The sequence below is a fragment of the Phyllostomus hastatus genome, unplaced genomic scaffold (assembly GCF_019186645.2).
Source record: "Phyllostomus hastatus isolate PE091 unplaced genomic scaffold, TTU_PhHast_1.1 phas_scaffold_1066, whole genome shotgun sequence".
In the NCBI taxonomy this organism is placed as follows: domain Eukaryota; kingdom Metazoa; phylum Chordata; class Mammalia; order Chiroptera; family Phyllostomidae; genus Phyllostomus; species Phyllostomus hastatus.
Window position 1 is genome coordinate 6264836 of NW_025334004.1, and position 12346 is coordinate 6277181.

At 35.0% G+C, this 12346-nt stretch overlaps 1 protein-coding gene and 1 non-coding gene across 3 annotated transcripts in view; both read left to right on the forward strand.

The window, feature by feature from the left end:
- The window catches only part of TNKS2 (tankyrase 2), a 53468-nt gene extending 43320 nt beyond the window's left edge, over positions 1-10148 (forward strand). For both annotated transcript variants that reach the window (XM_045853834.1, XM_045853833.1), the window contains 4 exons: positions 1627-1732; positions 4058-4244; positions 6735-6891; positions 7722-10148. In XM_045853834.1, coding sequence (XP_045709790.1) covers positions 1627-1732; positions 4058-4244; positions 6735-6891; positions 7722-7784 — 513 coding nt within the window. In that variant the 3' untranslated portion in view covers positions 7785-10148. The remainder of the gene's footprint in view (positions 1-1626; positions 1733-4057; positions 4245-6734; positions 6892-7721) is intronic.
- LOC123829181 lies at positions 4757-4864 on the forward strand. The gene has a single exon (XR_006787567.1). It is a non-coding gene; the product is annotated as a U6 spliceosomal RNA (small nuclear RNA).
- Positions 10149-12346: the final 2198 nt, after the last annotated feature.

A 12346-nucleotide genomic window follows, 5' to 3' on the forward strand; every position in this document is an offset into this window, starting at 1 on the left:
CTGAAAATGTTTTAAGTCATTCTAATAAGAGTCCTGTCTCCTTATTGATATTCAGTTACTCTTATCAGGGCCTTTTCCAACTTTGCTGTTTTTCATGACCTGTATATAGCAAGTGAAACTACATCTACTTAAGGTGCATGATTTTGTAACAACTTCATTGATACATTCTTAATCATTATAAAAATAAGATGGCTGGAATTAAAATATGGCAAATATCTAATACCTAACTTTTAATCTCAAAGGTGAATAGTAGCATCCTTCAGCTGTTGGATTACTGTTTCACAATAATGTAGAATTATGATATAATATTAGATGTCATATTTTAGAATTAGTGAATACTAAAACTATACATTGTTATTTCTGTGTTCACACTATTAGAAATTAGATGATTTACAGCAAATACATTATTCAGGTAAAGGATCATACTTATGCATGTTCCGTTTTATTAGTTTATATCAGAGTATGACGGAATGACATCTTGATATTTCCATCCATGGACATATAGATTTTTAATAAGACAATTATGGCTATATAGGCAAAATTTCAGTGACGTCTACTTTGTCTGCAAATAGTAGCAAACCATTTCTTAAGAATGAGGACAATAGAGAGAATATGAATTTGATTTCCAAAATACAGGCACACTTTGCTTTATTGTGCTTCAGTTTACTGAGCTTGACAGATTTTGCATTTATTTCCAAATTGAAGGCAAGACCCCCCCACCAACAAAAATATTACAGCTTTCTTTGTTGCAGTACTTTACTGTGGTCTAGAACCACATCCAAGATATCTCTGAGGTATGCCTGTAGTTGAATTTGAGAAAGATATGCTCTTCTACTATAATGCTACTTTAATGCAATATCTAATAAAAATTTTTCAATGATAAGACTTTTACATTTGTTACTTTTTACCTAAATGAGATTTCTTTGTGCCAGTTGTTTTCCTTGATTTTGTCTGTGGCAGTATATTGAATTCTTTTGCGCTCCCAGCTGTGTTCTATGGCCAGCAGGGGGCTGTAGCACCTTTAAACACAGCTAAGAAACAGCTCTAAAATTGTGAAATTTGACCTTGTAAATTCTCCAAATGAGAGCAACATCCTCCACACAAAAGTTTTAGAAACTGGAGGGGTAGAGAAAGGTAGAGTGAGTGATAGGGGGTATATGTGTGTATGTATTTTAGGAATATTCTTTGGTGTGGCTATTTCAAATATTTTTAATTAAAAACAGGTAAAGATAGTATTTTGAGCCAGAAAAAATTAGGAGGAAAAAATATAATCTCTTTTTAATACTTAAATACAGAACTCAACTGATTTGGAGGTATTTAATAATAATTTTAATTCAATGAGAATGGAATTATTTTAATCAATTAAGGGTATTATTCACTTTTACATATGGCCACATGTAGCTTTTTTCCCTTTGATGTTTTCAGTTTCCAAAATATAGCTATACTTTCATCTTTATGGTCAGGACAAAGTATTTTTAGTTGACTTATTAAAATAACACATAGTTTACATTTTAGAGAAAAGTACTGCCCCTTCTGGCTATGTGGCCCATTTTTGGTTAAGATACACAGGAAGGTAAGTAATTATTATGAGCTGAAGATGTGATTTTTCTGGTTTCTTTTTTATAGATTCAGAAAGTTTGTAACAAGAAACTATGGGAAAGATATACTCACAGGAGAAAAGAAGTTTCTGAAGAAAACCACAACCATGCAAATGAAAGAATGCTATTTCATGGTAAGATTTTTTTTTCCCCCAACCCTACTACCATTCTGCATGTTAGAATAGTTTTTGTCAGGTAAGGCCCCAGCCACTGTGGCTCAGTTGATTGGGCATCGTCCTACAAACCAAAAGATCACTGGTTCAATTCCTGGGTCAGAGCACATGCCTGGGTTGCAGGTTTGGTACCCAATCAGGGTGCATACAGAAGGCAGCCAATCAGTGTTTCTCTCTCACATTGGTGTTTTCTTTCCTTTTCAAAATCAAAATTAAAAATGTTTTTTAAAAATTTATTAGGTATAATATAATAATGAATCTGTATAGTCATAGTGTCATTTTATTTATATTTTAAGATTTTATTTATTTACTCTTAGAGAAGGGATGGGAGAGAGAAGGAGAGGAAAAAAAATATTGATATGAAAGAGAACCACCAATCAGTTGCCTCATGCACCCTGACCAGGGACCAAACCTGCAACCCAGGCATGTGTCCTGACTGGGGATTGAACCTGCCACCTTTAAACTTTGTAGGACAGGGGCAGCCATCTGAGAGCTACATCAGTCAGGGGCCTCGTGTCATTTTTTATATTTGTATTTTCAACCTTTTTTGAATTTGTATATTTTACAATGGGTAGTTTATAAATAGAATTACCATAATGGAAAAAATGTAGGCATGGGAAAAAATGTTAACTATTCATATTTTCCTTTTCCCTTTATTTTAATAGATTTTGCTTATTATAATCACTCTGAGAAATTGTTTTATTTTTAACTAGTTGAGTTAAAGTTAAAATAAGATCTGAAAATCACCTCAGAAGAATGTATGCATTCTGTTCTTGCATTGACTCTGTCAAAACTACATTTAACTTTATTGTCAAGAGCTGTGGCCATTGAACTTTGATGTTTTCTGAGAACTTTCATTGAATTGAGCACCATTACTTACTACCATTGTTGACATTTCTTATGTTTCTGGGGTTTGCAAGTTGGCAGGTGTCAGTTGGTCTTTCAAGTTTATGGTAAGTATGAATATAGATATTAACATAGTATTTGTCAAGTCTTGAAGCACATTACCCATTGTAGCTCAAATCTGTGCCTTCATTTGGCCTTGATTGCGGAAAATTTTTAGAGACCTATAAAGTTCTATAAAACACAGCATTTAAATTTCACCATCCTTGGAAGGGTGGCTTTTGCAGTCTGAAATGGTGTGTAATATCAAAATGGTGTTTCTCATTCCAAAACCCTAAAAATTACTGTACTTTCTTGGCGTGAAGCAAAATATTTATGTATTGACTTAATGGTTATAAAGAATGGTTTTTCTATATTCATGATTTTGGTTTTTCTAATTTCAAATAACTAATTTTATTCTTCCATATTTCTGTAAAGTAGAATTCATTGTATTTTCCTGTCCCTTTATAAACAGGGACACTGATGTTGATGAATCAGTTAGTTACATTATATTGGCTTTTCCCAGCTCCCACCTTGACCTACTCCCTGACCTGGTTCCCATGCTGGGTACCTCCTCCCCTTTGGCTAAGCTCACCTTCTTTGCATACATGCAAGGAAGAAGGAGAAAGAAGTCAGTGTTCTGGGAATGAAGGCATACCACATTTGCAGATGGGATCTGTTAGGAGAAATGAGGTATAAAGAGAATTAACATGAAAAGACAAGTTTGGCCACTTTTGATATCTAAAAAAAGTACATACACATGGGTGTTATTGTAAGACCTTATTAATTCAGCCTTGCTATATGAGGTGAATTATAAGATTCTTCATTCTGATTTGCATAGATTTAAGGTCTGGAATTTGATAGCTGTAACATTAATATTTCATGTGATCTGTTTATTATTTTAATTAAATCTGTATGTGTCTTTGTTTTAGCAGCTGAACCACCACCAGCTTTTTAGAACATTGACTGTCAACTCCTCTAAAATAGTCTTTTGAACTTGTTTTTCAGACTGTTAAGGTGCACTCCCCACCCCCTCCTTTTTTTCTTTTTCTCCCCAAATTTGGGAGGAATAATGGTTGTTAATGCTGCTGTTGAGTTCTGTTTACATTTACATTGGCGAAATATTATGTTATTTATGCTATTAAATATTTTACCACATTTTTTGCTTCAAAGTTTTGTTTTCTATTTTCCTCTTCTAAAACCTAGGTGCATCTTATGGTCCAAAAAATACGGTATTATAAAGTAGTGAGCCGGCTGACAGTTAACTTGTTATCCTTGTTTTCTGATTTTGCTGTATTGTAGTGGTTGTGTAGATATGTTTAAGAATTTAACTTGTAAGAGGCTTTAGTTTTTGTTATTCTTCTAAGATAATTTTAAATTGTTATTCATCTGTATGTATTTTAGGGTCTCCCTTTGTGAATGCAATTATCCATAAAGGCTTCGATGAAAGGCACGCCTACATAGGTGGCATGTTCGGAGCTGGGATCTATTTTGCTGAAAACTCTTCCAAAAGCAATCAGTATGTATATGGAATTGGAGGAGGTACTGGGTGTCCAGTTCACAAAGACAGATCTTGTTACATTTGCCACAGGTAGGAGGTCACTTGTTCTCATTTATTTTGATAAGAATTAGATAAGAGCTGGCTTCATATTTCAAAATTTTGGGCGTCAAGGCATTATCTTGGACAATTTGAGGAATCCAAGAGTTGCTTTTGGCCATTTCACCAGTTATAATAGCTAGTATTTATCTAATGGTCTTTATGGGCCAAGTACAGTTCCAAGCACTTGATATGTTTAACTCATTTAATCATTAGTACATTTGGTGCTTTAAAGACCATGGAGTAGAACATCTCATTGGGCATGAAAGAGATTTCATTTTGGCTCTTGAATATCATAGGACCATGGACTCTTTAAAAGATTCTAGTATTCACATGCTAAATCGGTATTACTTGCAAAGCCTAATTATTTCTTGGCAATGCATAAGGGAGTTCTCTTCCATTTTGATATGATCATAACCTTCAATTTGTGATTTTACTACTTGAAAAGTTATCATAAAACACATCAATCTTTTAGAAAGTACATTGTTATCAAATAACTACTTTGTGTGCTCACTTTAGCAACACATATACTAAAATTGGAATGATACAGATCAAATTAACATGACACCAGCACAAGAATGACACTCTGACTTGGCTCTAATTGGTAAACTTCTCATAGATAAGTAAATTATCTTTTGCTATCTGAAAAAGCAAGTAAGATTAATTATTGAGATTATCTTAGAGCTAGGGCATTGCTTGTAAAGATCTAGAGCAGTAGTTTATCAAACATTAGCAAGCTTCAGGATTCCTCTGGAAGGCTCTTGAAAAGCAGATTCCTAAGCCCCTACCTTCTGAGGCACTGATTTAATAGATCTGAGGTGGGGCCCTAGAAGTTGAATTTTTACCAGGTTCTCAGGTGTTACTGATAACTTCTGATCAATGATCTAAAAAAAGCCCCAGAGTAGTAGTTCTCAGTCTTGGCAGCATATTTGGAATCACTCAGAAAGCTTTAAAAACTGTGTCCCACCCTCAGACATTCTCATTTAATTGGTCTCTGGGGTATGGTTTGGGCATTTGGGTTTTTAAAGGCTACCCAGCTGATTTTGAAAGGTTTTCAAGGTGAGGAACTATAGTCCTGGAGAGAAACATCTTTTTTTTTATTTTGTTGTTGTTGCTTTCCCCCTAAATTTAGATTTGTATAGGTGCCTGAAGTCGGCCCTCCTGGGTATGACTTTCCACCCACTTCTATTTTAGATCATAAATTGGATTGGTTAGGAGGCTTATGATTTCTTGAGAGTCTATAAGTTAAACACTGCTGTTTTTACTTGTCATATTATCTGGAGGTGAAACAGTTCTGGATATCCATAATCAGTGTTCTTGTACCTCTTCTAAACTGTCTCTGGAGTAGAACATTTGGTTGTTTGGAAACTTAAGACTTCTGTATTCTGGATTATCATGGCACTGATTGTGACTGTAAAAGATGATCTTTTAGAAATGCTAAGGTTTCCAACAGGCATATTTAGAATAAAAAGTATAGAAAGTATCTGTTTGGAGAATAAAATCATCAACTGGTTCACCAAAATCTTCTTTTCTCTCCTCTAAAAAGAATAGATAAAACAATGAAATAACTGAAGGGAGGGTGGGAGCGCCAGTTCAGTGGAACTAAGGAAGGCCAATCATATGCCTGAGGGGGATGGGAGAGTAACCTACTTAAACTTTAGGTAAGGGAAGACCTAGCTGAGGAAGTAGCATTTCAGCTGAAACCTGCAAAATGAGTGTTAGCCAGCTGGAGAGTAGTAGAATAGATGCCATTGTACATGGTAGAGGAAACAATATAGTATGTATCATGGCCATGGGGTGAGAAGGTTTGACCTATGTGAAAAAAGAAAATGTGTCTGGGGCATGAAGAATGCAAGATAAGATTAAAGAATTTGTAACCATTGTAAGGAATTCAGATATTCTTCTAAGTACAGTGAGCAGCCTCTAGAAGGGTTTAAGCAGGAAATTTATGTGATCTAATTCTCATTGTTTGGTTTTTGTTGTTTATTAAATCAGTGGTTGCTTGGATGGAAAATAGGTTAGAAATGAATTAGAATAGGAAAAGGAAGACTAACTAGTTCAGAGGTCATTGTTATAATCCAGATGAAAATTTAAGAGAAGAGAATGGATTTCAAATATATTTTGTAGTTGGAATCCACTGGACTTGGTTAGAAAAATGTCCTCTTTGCAAGGCACTTCATGGAATCCCCTTAAATCTCCTTCCCACTTGGGCTATGATTTGTGCTTTTGCTGGGATACAAACAGGATGACTGGGTCTGCATATCTATAAGGTCATTACATTTTCAGGTTTTATAGTTAATTAAAACAACAAACTTCTTCATTAATGAGAATAGTAGGAATTCTTATAAAGTTCTTTTAAGGGTGAAATGATAATTCATAAATATGTATAAATGCTTTAAAAAGCTTATGCAATGCACACAAACAAAACTGTCATGTGCTACTTTGTCTTTAGGGAGATCTTTTTTTTTCTTCCCCACATTATAGGCAGCTGCTTTTTTGCCGCGTAACCTTGGGAAAATCATTCCTGCAGTTCAGTGCAATGAAAATGGCACATTCTCCTCCAGGACATCATTCAGTCACTGGACGCCCCAGTGTAAATGGCCTAGCATTAGCTGAATATGTTATTTACAGAGGAGAACAGGTAATTCAGTTTTTTTTGTTCATCTTCAAAAGTGCTTTAGAGCCATACTTTAACCTCTTAGTAATCTTAAATTACTAAGAATGTATGTTGCCTTAAGAAATGCATTTCTTTTTAATTATTTTAAATAATTTCAGATTTGCAGGAAAGTTGCAGAAATAATAAAGAGAATTCCCTTATGCCCTTTACTCAGATTTTCCAAATGTTACCATTTTAATATTCTCTCTATCAATTTCTCTCTCCTGAATGTGTGTGTATACTTTTTAACTGTTTGAGAGTGCAGTTCCTTTACCCTTAGGAACATAGGCATGTTTCTTTGTCCTTAAATATGCACTTAAACTATATTTCTTAAAAACAAAGGAGATTCTCTTAAAATTATCACAATGAGGAAAATAACCTATATACTATATTTAGATTTTGCCAGTTTTACTGGATCTTTTTTTTTCCCAGCTTTTCTAAAATGCAGTTAACCAGAATCCTATGTTCAGTAGTCAGCCTGTCTATAGCAAAGAAATGTTTCATTCCCTCTTGCTCTTAGTGACACAGATCCAGTCAAAAACGTCTCTAGATTGTGTTCTCATTTGGGGATATGTATCCATATCACTGAAGTTATTAAAAACAGATACACACACACACTTAGTACTCATTCCAGACGTGCTGGTTCAGAATCTCAGAGACTGGAATCAAGGTCAGGATGTTTTGAAAAAACGCTCTTACATTATTCTGACCCATAGCACACTGAGTTAGAACCTCTTTTCTAAGCATTAGCAACTCTTATGGGAAATCTTCCAAAAATTTGTTTACTAATATTTGAATTAATCTTTCTCTTCTAGGCTTATCCTGAATATTTAATTACTTATCAGATTGTGAGGCCTGAAGGTATGGTTGATGGATAATTATTTTAGGAAACTAACTCCACTGAACCTAAAGTCATCTGAGCAGCTGGTGGCCTCTTAAGTTTTACTCCTTTGCTGAGAAAAATCATCTTGTTCACAAGCCTGTGGCAAAAGGATAAAAAATGTGAAAGAAGTTTAACATTCTGACTTGATAAAGCTTTAATAATGTACAGTGTTTTTTAAATACTTCCTGTTTTTCAGCACTTTAACAGATGCCATTCCAGGTTGAAACTGGGTTTGTCTGTACTGAATTATAAACAGAGTTAACTTGAATCTTTTATACGTTATGCATTGATTCTAACAAACTGTAACTCCCTCAACAGAACTCATTTTACTAATACAGTACTGTGTTCTTTAAAACACAGCATTTACACTGAATACGATTTCATTTGTAAAACTGTAAATAAGAGCTTTTGTACTAGTCCAATATTTATTTACATTGCTTTGTAATATAAATCTGTTTTAGAACTGCAGCGGTTTACAGGTTTTTTTCGTAAGCACCGCTCATCTGCTCTTCATCCTGCATCATCATGACTGAGTGATCTTTGCGTTTGAATTCAGAGGCTGGGTTGAGTTGTCAGCAGAGACTGGCAGCTGGGAATGATTTATTTATCACATTTAATTTGCTGATGGAGGCATTTACCATTCACTAGAAATCTTTCCCATTTAAGAGCTTATTTCGTGAATTCTCTTCGGATTTAATTTGTGCTGCTTTTGTGTGTATAAGATACATTCCAAAGAGCTCTAACTGTAATAGTCCTGATTATTATAGATGCATCTTTACCGACATCAAACTCTGGGTTTCACATTGGAAAAATTGCTCATGTCATTTTGTGAAAAATGGAGCAAGTGCTTTTATTTTTTAGACAGGTTCAAGTCCTGCCACTGAACTATTATGATGTTCTTTTCATGAAATATAAATAGAAAGTTAAATTTCAGAGGTAGGAATGGTAATCTTGAATAATTTTCCAATATGTTCTGATCACCTTAGATGTAAATGGAAAAGAATAGCAAGTGGGAGTGCATGGGTTTTTGGTCCTAAGCATTTTTTTTCCTGTTCTTTTTCCTTGGCCTTACTGTCATACTTAAAGCCAGTCTGTGTACCATAGGTTAGCCCCACCAGAACATGAAATGTAGGTGCCCCAGTTCTCTCCTAGGCTCCTGATGGGCAGGGGCAGTGAGAAAGGTGCGTTCTGCTCTGGGTCGCCTCATAATGTTACCCCCAGTTGGAAATATGCTGTGCACACCACATGGTGACCAGACTTGTTTGGCAGTTGTGGAGAGAATGCTGTCCCATAAAATGCCATTCCTGTTTTCTAATGAAAAATGTCTTTTCCATGAAAAATGCTAAAGCATCTTGGTACAGAGGTGTAAGTAACAGCTTGTCAATCTGTTTGTTGACTCTAGCTTCCTCGTAAGTCAAGGCAAGATTTTTACTCACTTCAGTCTTTGTGAATGAGGACGTTCCCATTCACTCTATACCAGTTTACCTTTGTTTTACATTTTATTCAGTCTCTAACTGGCCCTTTAAGGCGATTTGTATATAAAGTGCTAGAAAATCATGTTCCTTGTCTTAAGTAAGAATTAATCAGAGTAAATGCATATCTGGAGTTTCTATGATGTAAATTGTGATTATTATTTAAGAGGTTAATTCCTGGCCTTTAAGTGATTTTATACAGTTCTCTAATAATTGCAAACATGATCCTAAAGTCATTTCTTGGAACTTAAATGGACTATGCCAAATTTTATATCATTTTTCAGGTTCTGGAAGCTTCCAGATTTTATAATTAGAAGATAATGAGATGAGTTAATGGAGTTTATATTTACATACCTTGTCTCTCAACATTTAGTCCATAATCTTCACCCTATGAGTGAATCGAATTGCTTATCATGTAAAATTATCGTGGTCTATGAGTTTACAGTATTGCAGCCTGTATTGTTTCATCTAATCCATTGCTTAATTAGTGTGATGTTTTTCTATGAATGATTATATTGTGGTTAATATGTTAGCATGGCAGTACTTTCAGTTAGCTTTTTGTTTGTTGGGAGGTGGAAGGGGGGTTGGAGGGGTTAGGGGATTTTTTTTTTTTTTTGGAGTTTTTGCATGAAATATCTTACTTTATAATGATGAAATTGCTTTTTCTTTTGTGAATTTTTTTGAAATGAGATTTAACTTTTTGTGTGAGTAGGATTATTATATCCATCTTGAGTGTCTTTCTTGTACTGTATCACATTCCATACCATCATTTAATTCTTAATAAACTGTTCACTTGTTTTTCCAGGTAATTACTGAAGTAGTATAAATGTGTTGAATGGACTGTGAGAAAATGGATAAGATTACAATAAACCACAATTGCAGGAAAACATTGTATTTCTGAGTCTAATGGTGATAAAGAATGCAGTTTCAAGGTTGAAGTATTGAATGTTGTGACCATGTCTGCTCATTTGCTTTAAGATTGAAGGTAGCTTTTAGACATTTAGTCCATCCAACAAACTTTTTTGGCAAACCTTAAAGCACATTCCTGGGAACTCTATCCTCTTAACTTATAAAGGGGAATATATTGTTTTTTCTATATTATATAAAAATTCTTTTTAAGTTTTAAAATCTTAAAGTTAGTGGTATTTGTTACTCTTTAAGTGTACTAAATGTATTTTAAATTTCACTATGCTAAGTGTCCGTGTGTGTGATCAATTCTCTGCTTTCCATAGTAAGAGAATAATAGTGCAAATAACCCATAAATCGTGGCTTTGAAATATTTTTCAGTAGCTTTATCTTCCTACTTCAGGTAGGATAATATTAAAGTGTTTGCCTGCTCCTAAGCATGCATTCCTAGTGTGTGATGTGATCCAATTGTTAGTGGAGAGATGGAGAAAGCAAGCATGCAAATAAATTTCCCTAAGATTTTGTGATTAGTATCCCTGACTTGCTTTTTACCTATTGTCTGTCCTGTTAGAGGACTAGAGTGACAGGAGCAAGTTGTAGTTGCCCATTCTTTAGGAGAACTGTCGTATTTTTAAAGTTGGACTGTAATGTGGCCTTTTCACTGTCTCCTGAATCTTTACCCCCCCATCTCCCTTTTCATGCTTGCCAGCTTAGGCAGGCTGTGACCTAAAATTACTTACACCTTCTTAGAAGGCTCTTGCTCTCCACAAAGAAGCCAGTGTCAACTCCAGTTCATTTTCCACCCGCACTTGTCGTCCTTGTCACACAAGTGTATACAGAGCTCCCGACATGGCCTGCACAAATACAGCTTTGCAGGCGGGGTTGGTGTGCAAACTTCACTGCCAACCCATGGAGAGAAAAAAATGAGAGGAAACTTAGAGCAGTTAGATATTGCTGCAGTGTTGTTAATTTCTTTAACAAAAATATTTGCAGCAAATTTTTTTTTAAAAAATTGGTCCCTTAGATAATTTGAAAGGTGTAAGAAATCTGTTTAACTTTAAACCCATCACTTAACACCTCCAAGCACACAATAATTTCTCAGAAAATTTTTATTGAGCCAGTAAATAAGTAGTGATTAAGTAGGCTATATGGTCAAATGGATCTGGATTTGAATTTTACCCTATCCGTCACCAAATGTGTGGTCTTGAACAAATTACATGATCTTGATAAGCTTTACAGTACTTACAGGGTTGTTGAGAGAACTAAATTATAGTCTATATGTGCCACTAAGTGTAATACTTAGCAATAAGTGGTTATTGTAATTAATATTATTATTATATCCCTGTAGGTTAAAAAAAAAGAAAATAATGGACTTCCTATTTACACATGAAAAGCAGTTGTAACACATCATGAAAAGACCCCATTTATAATATCAAATATATTTAATATATAAGAATAAACAATAAAAATACTTAATGTTACTTAGAAAAATAAGGCTGTCACAAATAGAATACCATATGCTATTCTTGAACAAAAAGATTCAGTATTATAATGATTTCATATAAATTTACTTTAACCTAATAACATACCAACCCTTTTGAGGGTAGGGGTGGGAAACTATATAGGCTGATTCTGAAACTACTATGAAAAATAAGTGTACAAAGATTCTTACTTAAAAATATCAGGGAAAGGAGTACTGAAGGGCTGCTAGCCATATCACAAAAAATTTTTTAAACCATTATTAAAACAGTAATATTACTGTCGGTATTTAGCTAGCAAAGGGAACCAGACATCGAGCTTAACAAAAAGGAGAAGGTAAGCCTGCTTCCTGGGCCAGAAAGCCACAGCTTCCCACTTGATTACACCATTGCTCAGCCAAGGTGATTAACACTCCTCCCTTTGCCCTTCCAGTACTGGATTGCTGCGGGACATGGGGGAGGTGCTGGGCCAAAGAGGCCTGCCAGCCTACCTAGGGGTTGTAAATCCATCCAAAATCCATGAAAGGTTGGGAAGTTCATTGGCCAATTTGAAAAGACACCTGGTCCATCCCAAGCCCAAGCTGGTACAGTCCCAGGGGAACAAAGAAGCTCTCTCTCTTACCCAGGAGCATGTGACCCTGTGGCTCTGGCACCTACCCAGGCTTGCAGCAGATGGCATGGGCTCCAAAATGACTAAGCTC